Source organism: Rosa rugosa, chromosome 1 (genome assembly GCF_958449725.1).
Source record: "Rosa rugosa chromosome 1, drRosRugo1.1, whole genome shotgun sequence".
Lineage (NCBI taxonomy): Eukaryota > Viridiplantae > Streptophyta > Magnoliopsida > Rosales > Rosaceae > Rosa > Rosa rugosa.
This window is the reverse complement of record NC_084820.1, coordinates 15551533-15565792: the sequence shown is the minus strand read 5'-3', so window position 1 is coordinate 15565792 and position 14260 is coordinate 15551533. Positions and strand designations below refer to the sequence as shown.

At 41.3% G+C, this 14260-nt stretch overlaps 1 protein-coding gene and 1 long non-coding RNA gene across 2 annotated transcripts; one reads left to right on the top strand and one right to left on the bottom strand.

Annotated features, from left to right (window-relative positions):
• Window positions 1-7605: 7605 nt before the first annotated feature.
• On the top strand, window positions 7606-8542 carry LOC133737044 (ethylene-responsive transcription factor ERF096-like). Its single transcript, XM_062164679.1, has one exon. It carries the CDS (start codon window positions 7841-7843, stop codon window positions 8441-8443), a length of 603 nt encoding a protein of 200 aa, XP_062020663.1. The 5' UTR covers window positions 7606-7840; the 3' UTR covers window positions 8444-8542.
• A 742-nt stretch (window positions 8543-9284) lies between these two features.
• LOC133745685 (uncharacterized) lies at window positions 9285-10844 on the bottom strand. Its single transcript, XR_009863740.1, has 3 exons — window positions 10283-10844; window positions 10061-10144; window positions 9285-9800 (listed from the first exon to the last, which is right to left on the bottom strand). It is a non-coding gene; the product is annotated as an uncharacterized LOC133745685 (long non-coding RNA).
• Window positions 10845-14260: the final 3416 nt, after the last annotated feature.

The following is a 14260-nucleotide window of genomic DNA, read 5'->3' as shown; positions in this document are numbered from 1 at the left end:
CCTCAATCAGTGGAGTCTGAGCACAAAGATGAATGTTCCCGATGTGGAGTATCCGATCATTGGGCACACATTTGTAGAGCTCGTGAAGAAATTGTCCCCGCCTGCAAAGAATATTGTGAAGCAAGAGAAGCTCACTATTTGAAACAAGAAGATCAAGAAGATGATCTAGAGTGAAGGGTTAAAGACTTCAAATCTAGCTGGGATCAATAGATCGCCAATTCTGTTTAAGTCTTTATTTTTCCAAGAGATGTAATAGGCAATTGCCATATACTTTGTAGTAAATTCCATTGGTTTAGTTTTTCTTCACATAGGCTCATCCAAAATGAGTATGATGTCTAGGAAGGTTTGAGATAAGTGGTACTTAAGCGAGTTTTGCTCTACCGACATCTCTATACTCACCTGGTCATATTTATTTTGGAGTTCCCGAAAGAAATCAAACGACTATCTTTGTTTTGCATTAGCTAGCATTTGGATTAGATTCTCTTAATGGTTAAGAGACAATGATGTACACCGTTGACTTATGAATAAAATTTTGAGTTCCTTTCATTATAACTCCATTTTAATTCTGAGCATATTCCTTTGTGACTACAATGGCTCAACCATCAGGATTAGTTCAAGGACACGGAATAGCCCAAAGTCCATTTGCCAAATGGCACCTTGATTATTGTCACAGAAACTCTCTACGCTCCTAGGGCCAATCAAACCCTATTGAGCCATTCGAGCCAACGGATTCCCTGTGGGAATGCATGTAGAGAACGGAAATGAGTTCCTTTGCAATACCTCTAATGATTGTAAACAAATGCGTATCTTAGAGAAGTTTATGTGTCTCTCTAGTGAATTATATGTCACTATTCGAGCTATTAAATCCAATAAAATTATGAAAGAACATCTCTTGGATTTAGACACATAATGACTTTGTCACGATAACATAGGTCATCCTAGTCATGATGATCCGTCTACTAAAGACTTCACACGGACATCCATTCTTTCGAGCGAAACGAAGCATGAATCAAAAGTTGATTCCTGGACTAAGTGTGACCGCCGCTGCTGCCTCTAGCGCCGCTGCCGTCCACCACCAGCCTAGGGCAGGCACAGTCCCTATGCATGACGCCATGGATGGCGTCCATCATGGTGATGGCGCCCCAGGTGATGCTGCAATCACCAACTTTGCTTCAAATAGCGTTTCAGACGCTCAGGCCCAACCAAAATTCTTATTGGTTGCTTCTAAGGCCTCTCACTCGTTTTACAAAGTCTGTTCCTTAGGGAAATTAGGACTGAGACCGTCCTATGCAAAGGATATGAACATACTCATTTTGTTCTTACATAGAATCCGTGGGGATTCTGTGGACTGATTCAACCAACTTGCGGACGTTTAAATATCGCATTATGTTGGTTGACACGCAAACACGCTGGTCACGTGTTGTGCCATTGTCCACTTGTAATGCTGCTTATGCTACACTCCTAGAACATATCATATGACAACGGGCTCACACCCCAAATCATCCAATTCAATCAATTGGATCTGACAATGCTAGAGAGTTTACATCGAAGACATTCTATGGTTATTGCAATGGGACTGATGTTGGACATCATATTCCCATGAACACACCCATATGGTCTCGCGAAAACGACTACGATGGTAGCCCGGACATTGGTAATGCGCACTAATCTCCTTATATCCGCTTAGGGTGATGCAATATCGCATGCAGCTATGCTAATTCGTCTGGAACCTACCGAAACTCAATCTACCTCTGTGTTACAGCTAGTGATTGGGTACTAGTATCTCGTACTTACCTATATTTGAGTGTGCCATTTATGTGCCAATTACGCCGCCACAGCTCTCGATGATGGGTCCTTACAGACGAAAGGGCAACTACATTGGATTTGAGACTCCAACAATAGTCCGCCACTTAATGCCCTTACTAGGCGATCTCCTTACCGCTAGATTTGAGGATTGTCACTTTAATGAGATAGTCTTCCCGTCGTTAGGGGGAGATAAGAACACGGATGTTTAGCATGAACGATAGGAATTGTCATGGTCTGTCGCCACTATATCTCATCGCGATCCCCGCTAAAGTGACGAGATCACACATATCTGCTGCAAACATGCCTGCAAGGATGGACGTCCCTACGAGAGGACATAGTGCCACCCTACAGGGAGGTAGGTATGTCGCCAACGCCATAGAGAGTGGCACTCTGGCGTTACAGGCCATGGCCCCAGCTAGGATGCGTGGGAGGCTCGTGGGTTCGAAGGATACTTTGGCACAACCCAATCCTTTGATCATCGACACTCAAAATCAGTCTCATGAGAGTCTTTCGGATTATGGTTTTCGTTGGGGGACGCCTCAATGTCAGAACCTATTCCTGAGAATATAGAGCCCTATGAAAATTACACTAGTGTACATGAGACGTGGGATAGAAACTCCATCATGATTGATGATGTATTCGCACATTTCATTGAACATGAGTTTGTTGAGTCCGATGATATCAAACCACGCTCCGTTGATGAATGGATGCCAACGTAAAGAAATTTGGCCTAAATGGAAATAAACGATCCAGATTAAGTTGGATTCTCTAACGAAGAGGATGGTTTTCGAGCCAGTGATGCCAACACCTCCTAACATAAAACCTACTGACTAATGGGTCTTCGTTAGAAAGTGTGATGAGAAAAACAGATGGCAATCTCGCCTTAAGGCCAAGGCTTCTCACAAAACGCCCTGGAATCGACTACAATGAGACATATTCTCCTGTAATGGATGTCATTGCAATCCACTACCCTGTCAGTTTGGTAATTTCTGAATAACTGAACATGCAACTTACAAATGTGGTCACTACATATCTCTATGGGGATCTAGATATGGAATATACATGAAGGTTCATGGTGAACTTCATTCACCCAAGTCAAGTGGCTCCAGATCACGGAGCGCTTTGCAATGAGGTTGAAACATTCACTAAAGTGACTACTTGATTGGGAAGGGATATGTAAATGCCCGAGCGTTTCCATAACAAGTTTCGGATTCTATCGCGGTTCATGTTGGACATAATCTTCATTGGAAGCCCTTTAAGAGTTGAGGGAAACCGCTGCTTGTTTTGAACAAATGAAGTAAGGCTACATCAAAAGCGACAACACCAAGCATAATCAACAACAACAGACTCTCCTCAAGATCAAAATGAACTATGTTCGATCTGAGGACAGTGTGGCAGAGTTGCTCACTAAATCATTGCCTAAATTCCACTTTCGAGAAACATGTTGGTAGCATCGTTTGCAGAAGTTATCGGAATTCCCATGTGTGAGCCCCGAAAAAGTTTATCGAGTTTAAGTGAAATAGTTCGATAATTTACTTATCTATCTCGATAAACGTTAAAGTACTCTAGAATATTTTCAGAAATTTTCATAAAGTGAAATCCTCAATTTAAGAGTTGGGTAATAAAGTACACGACACGACGAGTTCGTGGGAATTTTCAGAGAATTTTTCAGACACTCGAAGTGTTTATAATGAATTTCTGAAGTTTGGAAATTATGGAAATTCATTTAAATAAAAAGAAACTATTGCAGTGCAATCCTAGCCGTTGATCTATCCACCGCTTCATCCAAGCCCTTGATTACAATTTAAGTTAGGGTATTTATATTCCTTGATCAGATCAAGGATGGGGATCAGTTCCAAAAAACACGAGAGAGAGAGAGAGAGAGAGATGGGAGCTCTGACCAGGACGCCACCGCGACCAGAGAGGGAACCCGACCAGAAGGACGCCGTTCAGCCACCCCACGACGGCGCGCGACCACCATCTTCTTCGTCCCGCCGTCGCCAGCAGCCTCATGTCCCTGGATCATCCATGCACTGAACTAAGAAGAAAACACGACGACTGGAAGCTCCGAGACTTCTTCGGCGATTTCTGCAATTCCCGGCGACTTCGGCCACCGTCTCAGCTGCTTGTGGTATGAAACCTCACCTCCTCGTCGTGCTCTACACTCTAGTATAATTAGATTTTCGATTTAATCAAGTTTTCACAATTTCGTTTCTGGGTTTGGTCTCGGGCTGCCGTGTCATTCGACACCGGCGCCCTTTCCGGCTCTCTTTGGCTTGGTCTCGGCCTCGATTTCAACTGTAGACGATGAATTAAGAAGCTTTCTGAGTTGTAGCACGAGGAATCATCAGTTCATCACCTTCCCAGTCTCGGCAGTGTGTTGGGCTCGGTTGCAGTCGATTTCCGAAGGTATAATTCGATCTTTGAATCGAGTTTGTTTGTGTTAATGAAATCGGAAGTGATGCTACTGAGTTTGGCCTTGCTTGAATGAAATTAAAATTCAGTTTCTCTGTACACTTCGACAGTTTGGTTGCATGTGTAGAATGGGTTGTTGTGTCTTGACTTTAATGAATTGTGTGTATCAAGTTTGATGTCTTGTTAGTATTGCTACCGCAGTTTGTTGGAAATGGTGGACTGAGGTCGTGTATGGTTCTGCAAGTTAGTGTTTTGCTAAGGTTGCGAGGGCAGGTTATTCGAAATGGTTGTGAAAAGTTTGAAAAAAATGGTCAAGTTATGAAGCTTGGGTGTCCTTAGTAGTTTTTGGGTACACCTTGTATGAAAATTGGAAAGTATTGGGTGTCCATAGTAAATTCCATTGAATTACTATGCGACAAAATTGTTAAGTAAATTTGGGATCTTTCGTTGATGAAGTCGTTATTGGTTTGCTTGTGTATTTTGCGGTTTGATAATAAGTAAAGAAAAGAAATTATATATTGGGCGGCCTTAGTAATTGGGTGACTTAATATATATGCGGTTGATATCGTAAGCTTCAAGTGAATGTTCGGTAATTTGGGTTAATTATCGAACTTGTTGCGATTGGTCAAACGTTGGTCAAAATGGTCAATCCTGGTCAACTCCTGGTCAACCCAAGAAAAGTTGGTTTGGACGATTTATTAATCGTCGAGATCTCATATAATTGTTCAATGGATTATTAACGAACGAAATGTCAGAATCTAGGACTCCAGTTACCTGAGAAACGGATGGTTCGCGACTCTCGGAGTACGTAAGAGAAAGCATCGGAATCCAGGTAGGGACCGGCCTTCGGGTAAGATTCAACTCGCGTATTCAATTGAGTAATATGCATCGATTTTCGAGACAGAAAGCATTTTTAAGAAAAGTTTGTCGTTCTTTTAAATACTTGGTTTAAGCCTGTTTTTATACTAGAGCTCCAAAACTTCAATTAGCGATATCAAACCTAGTCGAGTTAGAGTTCATGTTGGGCAGCGAGGACGAAAGCTCACCCCTACAACAGTTTGGATGCAGGTACTGTGCACTGGTGAATCTAGGACTCCAGTTACCTGAGAAACGGAAGGTTCGCGACTCTCGGAGTGCGTGAGAGAAAGCATCGGAATCCAGGTAGGGATTCAGGACTTTCCTCGGTTAGTGGTTTTCTTATATATTTTATTAAAGTGATGTATGTTAAGTGGTATGGTTTGGTTATGTTGAAATGCAATGCATACTAACCAAATCGTGAGAAATGTGATGGCTTGAGAGCGAAATGGGCACTGACTTCCTTTGGTTCGATTCCCTAAACCTCCGGAGGGTTCGTTACGCCGGTCGTCCGGGCACTCCGATCTTAATTACGGACCCGGTACGTGTGTGTAACTAGGTAGTGGATGCTCTCGCTACGCTTATCTGGTGATAAAGTAAATTGAGGTAAGGTCGTGTAGTGGGTCTATGGGACCGGCCATCGGGTAAGATTCAACTCGCGTATTCAATTGAGTAATATGCATCGATTTTCGAGACAGAAAGCATTTTTAAGAAAAGTTTGTCGTTCTTTTAAATACTTGGTTTAAGCCTGTTTTTATACTAGAGCTCCAAAACTTCAATTAGCGATTTCAAACCTAGTCGAGTTAGAGTTCCTGTTGGGCAGCGAGGACGAAAGCTCACCCCTACAACAGTTTGGATGCAGGTACTGTGCACTGGTGACGGGACATTAGCGGACGGAGCTGGGTGTGCAAAACAAGTTCGGTAAATCACCGTTTGGGTTTTATTCTATATTCTATTTCTTGAACTTCGTATTCCGTGATTGTGAATAGTCAGTTGTGTGTCAAATCTAGTTACACTTTTGTTCTTTGAAGTTTATACCTTCCTTGTGAACATTAATCCCAAGCTTTAGACGAATGAAACGGATTTTCACCTCAAAAGTATTCGTAGCTTTCGCTGTGTTTTTACAAAAAGGTTTTCAAACCAAATGCCTAGTGGTTCTATAGAATGTAAAATCGAGCGTTCGATTTATGTTTTAGAGATTCGCGGCACTGTAACGAGTTTAAGCTGGTGAGGTGCGGCTTGGGGCGTCACACCATGACCATTGTCATCAGGGGAGATGCATATATCAGGGGGAGATGTTTACATGTATGGTCTCGAAACGTGAAAACTGTGTTGTACTCTTTTTCTCATTCGACCGAGGTTATTTTTGTGCCACTGGGTTTTTGTTACTCGGCAAAGTTTTTGACGAGGCAACGAGAGGAACACCACTTTTGGGCGACCCAAGGAGGAGTGTTCAAGTAAATCCAGAATATGTGTCTGGCCAAAACTCTAGGTTACTTGCTCTAGTTGTAATAGGGTTTATGTGATAGATATTCTCGGAGATATTCGTAAATATCCAATTAATGTACGATTATGTTTCCATGTATAACTCTATCTCTATACTTGTAATCCTATATATAAAAAGACTCATATTATCAATGAAAGCACGACTCAATTCTCTCTCAATTTCAGTTTTCCTAACACAAATATCTTATATAATTAAGCCAATTATTGAGGAAATGGTTAAATTTTTGAACTACCATCTATACCCCCACAGAATATATAACATAATAAACAAATTATTTCTATATGAGGATAAGATAGCCAATAGGCTATATCATATTTGAAAAAATTGCAATATCTCCCATGAAAAAAATGAGAAACTTCCCCAAAATCAGGAGAGAAATTGTTGTAACTCTTTTAATTAAAAAAAACCCAATTGACATGTACGGAGCATATGTTAAGGGGCTAGTACATATAAATGTAAAAAAAAAAATTTTAAAAAAAAAGAAGAGGTCAAGCTTTTTTCGATGAAGTTAATTTATACAATAAATAGCAACGATGAAGTTAATTTATACAATAAATAGCAACATAATTACTAATACTTAAGGAAATCTGACCACTCCATAACAGATCTAAATTACACTTTCTTCAATTTTTTTTATTTGTATAAAATTTGAAATTATCCCTACATCTTCCAGTTCCATCCCTTCCCTACTTGTGAGACAATGCTAGAACATTATTTCAATTTAGCAAAACTTTTATCACACCAATAGCTATCAATTCATGGATTCACAAAATAGCTTCAAATTATCACCAATTTCTGTCTAATGTATTCCTTAACCAATTAGCATTCAAAACAACAAAGAAAACAAGTTTCCAAACGCATCAGAGCATTCTCGGTCTTCATGATTGCAAATGAATGACTTGAAAATGAGAAGGACCTCAAAATGATCTCACTGCAGTTCCTATTCACCATTATTTTTAAGTAAAAGCACGATAAATCAAATATATTATTATATTCTAAAAGCTCAGAAAGCGCTGGGCTGTAAATCTATAAGGAGGCCACGACGACAGGCTTGTGACGCACGAGCTTACGCGGCAGCATAAAAAATCCAGTTTGGGCCATCCCAATATAGAGGCCCGTCCTCGCGCCGTATTTGCTTTAGAAAGCCTGGCCCACGCGTTCACAAGTATAAATAACAAATCGTATTTCTTTCGCACCCGCTCCAAATCCTGGTTTCTGTACTGGATTTCTTCTTCCCAGCTACACTCGGACTCGAAAATGAAAAGCAATGGGACTAAAATGCCCTCGCATTCCGGCGGTTTACCCAAGGAGCAGGAGCACGCTATCATTGTCTCCGCCCTGAAACGGGTAATCCGCGGTGGCGTTGGCACAAACAATGCACCCTCCCAGCCACCGCCGCCGCCGACGCAGCTCCCAGAAACGGGTGGCACCGATCAAGTTGTGATACCATTTTCGGATTGTGATGACACGTGTCAGGTATGTAATATGGAGATGGATCATTGCCTTGGCTGTGGTATGTTCCCGCCAAGCGAGCAAGACAAAGGTAAAAAGGTGAAGACGAGCAAGTACAGGGGAGTGCGGCAGAGACCAGGAGGAAAATGGGCGGCGGAGATTCGGGACCCGCGTCGCGCGGTTCGGGTTTGGCTCGGGACTTTCCAGAAGGAGGAGGAGGCAGCCAGGGCTTATGACACGGCGGCCCTGGAGTTTCGCGGAGCTGACAGAGCCAAGCTAAACTTCCCGCCATCCTGGGACACTGGTACTACCAGTGGAGCAATGGCTGATGAGACCAAAGTCCAAACAAGTCCAGTCGGAGAGAGCAGCGCTGCTGAGGAAGAAGAAGAGGAAGAGATGGATCCGTGATCCGGCTCATCTGGGACATATGCTTAAAGTTGAGACGGACGAAGAAGATGGGGACCAAGTGACGATTGTGTTGGCGAATAATGTTGACGACCTGGTACTCGCGGGGACGGGTAGACCTGGTAAAAGTGTGGAAGTTGCCTATTATATTTGTCTCGTACCGAGGTTTGACGGTTTGACCTGAATAAGTGCCTATTATAAGTGCCACGTATAAACTTTCCCGTCCGAGAAAGATCATGAAAATGACTTGCATCCAACATGTGCTTAATCTATTAGAAACCATCATCTCTGTTTCTTCTCGATGAGAGTTTGTGGCTTTAATCTTTGCTCTTCATGGGCAATTTTCTCTGGGTTGTGTGCAGAAATGTTTACTCCACAGAGCTTAAATTCAATTGCATTTATGATCAGTATATTTTATTTCCAACATCAGCTCAAATGCATCAATAATGTCATTTCAAGTAGCGTCATCACAAATAACAGGTAATCATAACCAAAAACAGTAAACATGCAATTACTTACCCACTTTAAATGAGATGAAGCAAGCACAACATTATCAAAAGCATATCTTTCATAACCAATGATCATAGGTGATGCAGTAAATTATTTCATGATTTGCACATATATAACCAAAATCGTAATTCCTACCGGGCCGATCGAACGCAATACATAAATTCCAAAAACAGGAGGCTCTGTTAGAACAAGTTCTACAAGCTCCGATGTGAGGAAAATCAAATCGGAATTTGACAGATCTGACGGATTTTAAAGAGTAACAAAAAAGTATAATACGAAATTATGCAACTCATTTTAGAGTGATGCACTTGATTATAATCTTGATGCACTTGATTATAATCTTGATGATGAGAAAAAACAACAATGCAATACAAACTGCACATCTCCAAACTCTGCCACTGTTCTCTGACTTCTCTCCCAGTTAAGAATTTCTATTCGATTTATCGATCCTAAGATTCTTACTATCCATGCTGTGAAACATACACAGAAATTCACAGCGTGTGATGCAAATTTTAGTACCGATGAGCTTTACAAGTTATTCAGATCACACAGCCACAAAGAAAGCACAACTATTATGGTAGAAACTTCAATCGTATGAAATTCTCTTCTCCTGATTGCTTAGAAGAATTCACAAATTTGACAAAGTCAGTAAACTCAAAAGGCATATCCTTCCCTATATACTTTGCGCCAAAGGCATATCAAGTTGACAGTATAAATCTCATTGACAAACATTAACAGAAAGTAAGATTCAATTGAAGACATCAAAACAAAACATGTAAAATACCTTGCCAGTTGCATTACGAATTCGTGATACATGAAGAAGATTCCAAAATGAACTCTCTTATCCTTCCTAAGAATAAAACAATAACAAAGTAAAATTAGATGAAAAATGTCAGTTCATTTGGAAGATATTGAATAGTAGTTAAGTAGCAACATGTAATTCAGGATACGTATTGTGCATGCTTTTTCATTCTGAACGCTTTCCTTTATCTGAAGTAAAGTAGCTGAAATGATCAAATGAGATGGTAAACTCTAAGATCTATCTATTTCAACAAGTCATGAAATCACACGGTGAAGACCAATAATCATAGCGGAAAAAAAGAAATATACCCGATATACTGCAGAGGAATCTGTATCCACCCTACTGCTTAAAAATCTACAATTGCGTCCCAAGACTTGGTGTCTGGCATAAACCTATGCAACATGCATGTAAACAACTGAGCTGAGTAACTGCATATGCTGGATTGTTCAAAGCATTTGCAAAGTAAATGGTGTTTAAAATAGTTTGAAGAGTTGTTGAGCACCTGGCAAATAGAACATATCCCCTATTACCTGTCAATTGGAAGTCCTCACTTCGTGTCAGGTAAGTACAGATTTGTTTTGCATGGCAACTCAATCATGTTGAAGTGAACACAAAATAGAACCATCAGCAATCTTCAGCAGTCATAATTCTTTTCTAAAGTAAAAAAAGAAAAAAAAGAAAGAGAATTTGCAACTCACAATACAAAGCTTTGTTTGATTCTACCAAGAGAACTATTTAAGGATGAACTGAGAAAGCCCACTGTGGGGGTGAATTTTGAGAGTGGTTTTAATAACAGACTGCTTGAGGAGAAATCGATCTTCTCAAGAAAAATCCACGTTAGGAGAGATCTAGTCGAGGAAAGTCTCAATAAGGTGAAATTTTTTTAGAAAAAGTGAAACATTTCGACAAAGATCTCAATAAAGTAAAACCCTTCGAAGATATATGATCTCAATAGGATGAAACTCTTCGAGAAAATGTGAAACTCGTCAAGGAAGATTTCAACAAGGTAAAACCCTTTGAGGAGGATTGCAATAGGGTGGAACCCTATGATGGAAGATCCAAGTGGAGAGAAATCTCCTCGAAGAACGATCCAAGTAAGGAGAGATCCTCTTGAAGAGGAATATTCTCAAGGTAGATCAGGATAAGATGGAACCAATCAGCCAACGGAAAGCCTTCTTCATTCCATGTCGTCCTGAGAGTGGCGTCACGAATCCAATAACGCATGACTTGTGGACCAAGTACGCCACTATGCACAATACTCGAGATATTCGCTTGAGCTCGCCTATAAATATTTAGTAAAATGAACGTACATTTGGGGTAAACAACCTATCCCATAATTCCCATCTACACTACTTACTCAAAGTATTAATGACTCACACATCAGAGTCACTATTACTGATTCATCATCATTCATAAAAAATACATTAAGAAATCATTATATAATTTTAGGCCACCACATGTTTAAACTTTAAGAGGATACTCTCGTATTATTTTGACTTACGCAAGTGCAGAAATGCGGTGCTCGCTGTGCGATTAATTTTTGTATTATTTATTATGATTATTTTAGGGGTTTTTCGATCCAAGTCCTTTTTGTTATATAAAAGTTGGATGTAGTCCGCGCATCTTTTCATGTTAATTGCGGTCCATTTGCTTTTTTTAGTAGTCTATTTTACCCTTAGAACCAAATAAGGTAAATAATTTCAAATTCACTGATTAAATCACAATTTTAGCTCAATTTTAAATTTCAAATCAAATTCCAAAATCTAGAATTAATCAATGAATAATTTTCAGACATATAAGATTAAATGCATTCCTATGAAATCAATATACCTAAGATGTAGGTATTGAATACTTATATACCTACATTATAGAATGAAAAACATTAGAACAAAAATTCAAACATTATTACTTCAATTGTATCTATATAGTAGGTATTTAAAGTTGTATAGTAGAGATTTGACATACCTAGACATACGAAGCAGGAAAAGAAACATAGAATATATTACCAATCTAATCAAAAGGTACAAATATGTACATATAAAACCTATACCTAATTAAAAGATAAAGGTATGAACAATTTCAAGAATGACCAAAAACCTCATATTGTGATGCTCTTCAATTGATTGAGTTTTGTCTTTAATTTCATCAGGAAATATATCAGCAAACTCTATTGCTCTAGACATTGGGACTAGAAATAAATTAAATTTTAGAAAGTCTCTTCTCTCTCGCGTTTCTTTCTAGCGTATGAGAGTTAGGGTTCCTTTGATTCGAGTCGTCGATCAAAGGTGACAGTTGTGTTCTCGTCGGCGTTGTACTCACAGCGCATGTTGGATCAGTGTAAAAGGATCGGAGAGTGGGCTACAGCGATTGGTTCGTTGTGTTGTACAATGGAGGATGAACTTGGGGGTTTGGTAAGGAACTTGGTCCTGACAGAGGACGAAGCGCAGGAGATAATCTTGCCTGATGATCCGGGGAAGTGGAAAACGAAAAAAATTTTGATTGTTGGTCAGTTGATGACCAATAAGCCTTACCGGAAGGAGGCACTTATTGGTACGATGAGATCGCTCTGGACGCCGAAGAAGAATTTGAAGGAGAAACCTAGGGTTTCGGCGTGTATCTTGGAGGGCAGCGATTGTCTTCTCCTTTACCCATGAATATGATCGAAACCGGGTATTGTGGGGGTGTCCATGGCATTTCGATCGAGCCCTGTTTGCGGTGGTAGCGACTGATGGAATGGAGGACTTGCTTAGTATCTCATTGAACTGGCAGTTCTTTTGGGTTCGTGCATGGGGGATTCCCCCGCTTTATATGGAACATGAAACTGGTGTCAGGATTGGGAATGCTGCAGGGCGTTTTGCAAGGATGGAGGAATCGGTTCAGGGTATTTATCTGGGCACTAACTTGAAGGTGAGGGTGCTTATTGATGTGGAGAAGCCGCTGCGAAGAGTTGCTTGTATCCGACTTTCGGGGCAGAGTAGAGCGTCATGCTTTGAGCTTGACTATTTGAAACTCCCAACTTTCTGCTTTTACTGTGGAATACTCGATCATGACTCAAATAGGTGTGAGCTACATCGCTCTGGAGTGATCACCGAGAAACAGTTTGATGAGCTCCTTTGTGCAGAGAGGAAGGATCGGTGGCTACGGGAGAGGGAGGAAAGGGCGAGAGCAGCGGCGGAGGAACAATTGATCAATGAGGGGAGAAGGTATGGTCTTTTTGCTGAGGCCCGTGGTGGGTGGTCAATGCGGGCGCCGGAGTTTCCTCTATCTGGCATGGTGCGTGATAGGCAGGAAATGGACGAGGGGGAAGGGGATGGTGAAGGGGGTTTTGACATGGAAATTGATGGGGCTCAGACGGGGAAGGAGGCGGAGGGCCGCCGTGGTCCAAAACGGAGACGTCTGCAAGAGACGATGGAGGCGATGCCAAGTTTGGATACGCGTGATTTACGGGAAGTAGAGATTCAATGCGCCTCGGATTTAACGCAAGCATTAAGTGTAATTGAGACTAAATTCGGCAAGGATAAAGATGGGATAGCTGATCGGGGAGAGAAATCCGGGCAGAATTTTACTCTGTTTGGACGAAATATTTGTTTCCCGCCTCCGAATAATTTAAAAGTAAAGTCAACGGTGCCAAATGAGACTGGTTTGGGCCTGAGTGTTTTGCAGCCTAACTTGGTGGATGGAGGGGTGTCTGTGGCTGCTGAATCCAATTTGAGGGATGGGGCTGGTGGGTTTCACGATGAAGTTGGCATTATTGGGGATAGGAAGACTGACAAGTCTGCGAAGAAGATGGGGAATAAGGTTTCTGGGCCTGTTGGGCCGATAAAGACTAATTCTGCATCGGGGGGTTGCTTACAGGCCAAGGTAGCCCCTGATGCAGTAAGGCCTAGTACTCAGAGTAGGGGTGGAAGAAAGAAGGGTGTGGTGGTGGCATCAAAAGTTCTGAAAATTCCAAGGTTGAGCAATGGACGTGCTCCTCTTCGTCCATCCGTGATGGGTCCGGACTCGGCCCATCACGAGTCATGAATGTGCTATGTTGGAACTGCCAAGGGATCGGGAACCCTTGGACAGTGACGGGGCTTAAAGGGATAATTTCCCTCATTCATCCCGACATCATTTTTTTAAGTGAAACTAGATGTACAACGGCTGATATTAGTGAGTTACGAGTTTAGTTAGGGTGGAAGAATGCTATTGTGGTGGATTGTAAGTTTGTCAAAAGGAAAAAAAGTAAAGGGTATTGTCGGTCAGGAGGTCTTTGTCTGTTGTGGAATGAACCTACCAAAGTGGAACTCCAGTCATATTCGGAAAGCCATATTGACGTGGTCATTGGTGAGGTTGACGATCCAAAGAGGTGGAGGTTTACGGGATTATATGGGCAACGTAAAGTGGAAAATCGTTATAAAACTTGGTTATTGTTGCGTCAGCTTAGTCTACTTGGGAACTTGCCATGGGTTGTAGGGGGAGATTATAATGAAATTTCATCTTCTGAAGACAAGAGTGGAGGGGTTGTC

What these genes read in the sequence shown, in the direction of transcription:
- LOC133737044 (XM_062164679.1), top strand. Translation starts at nt 7,841, where the DNA reads ATGAAAAGCAATGGGACTAAAATGCCCTCGCATTCCGGCGGTTTACCC.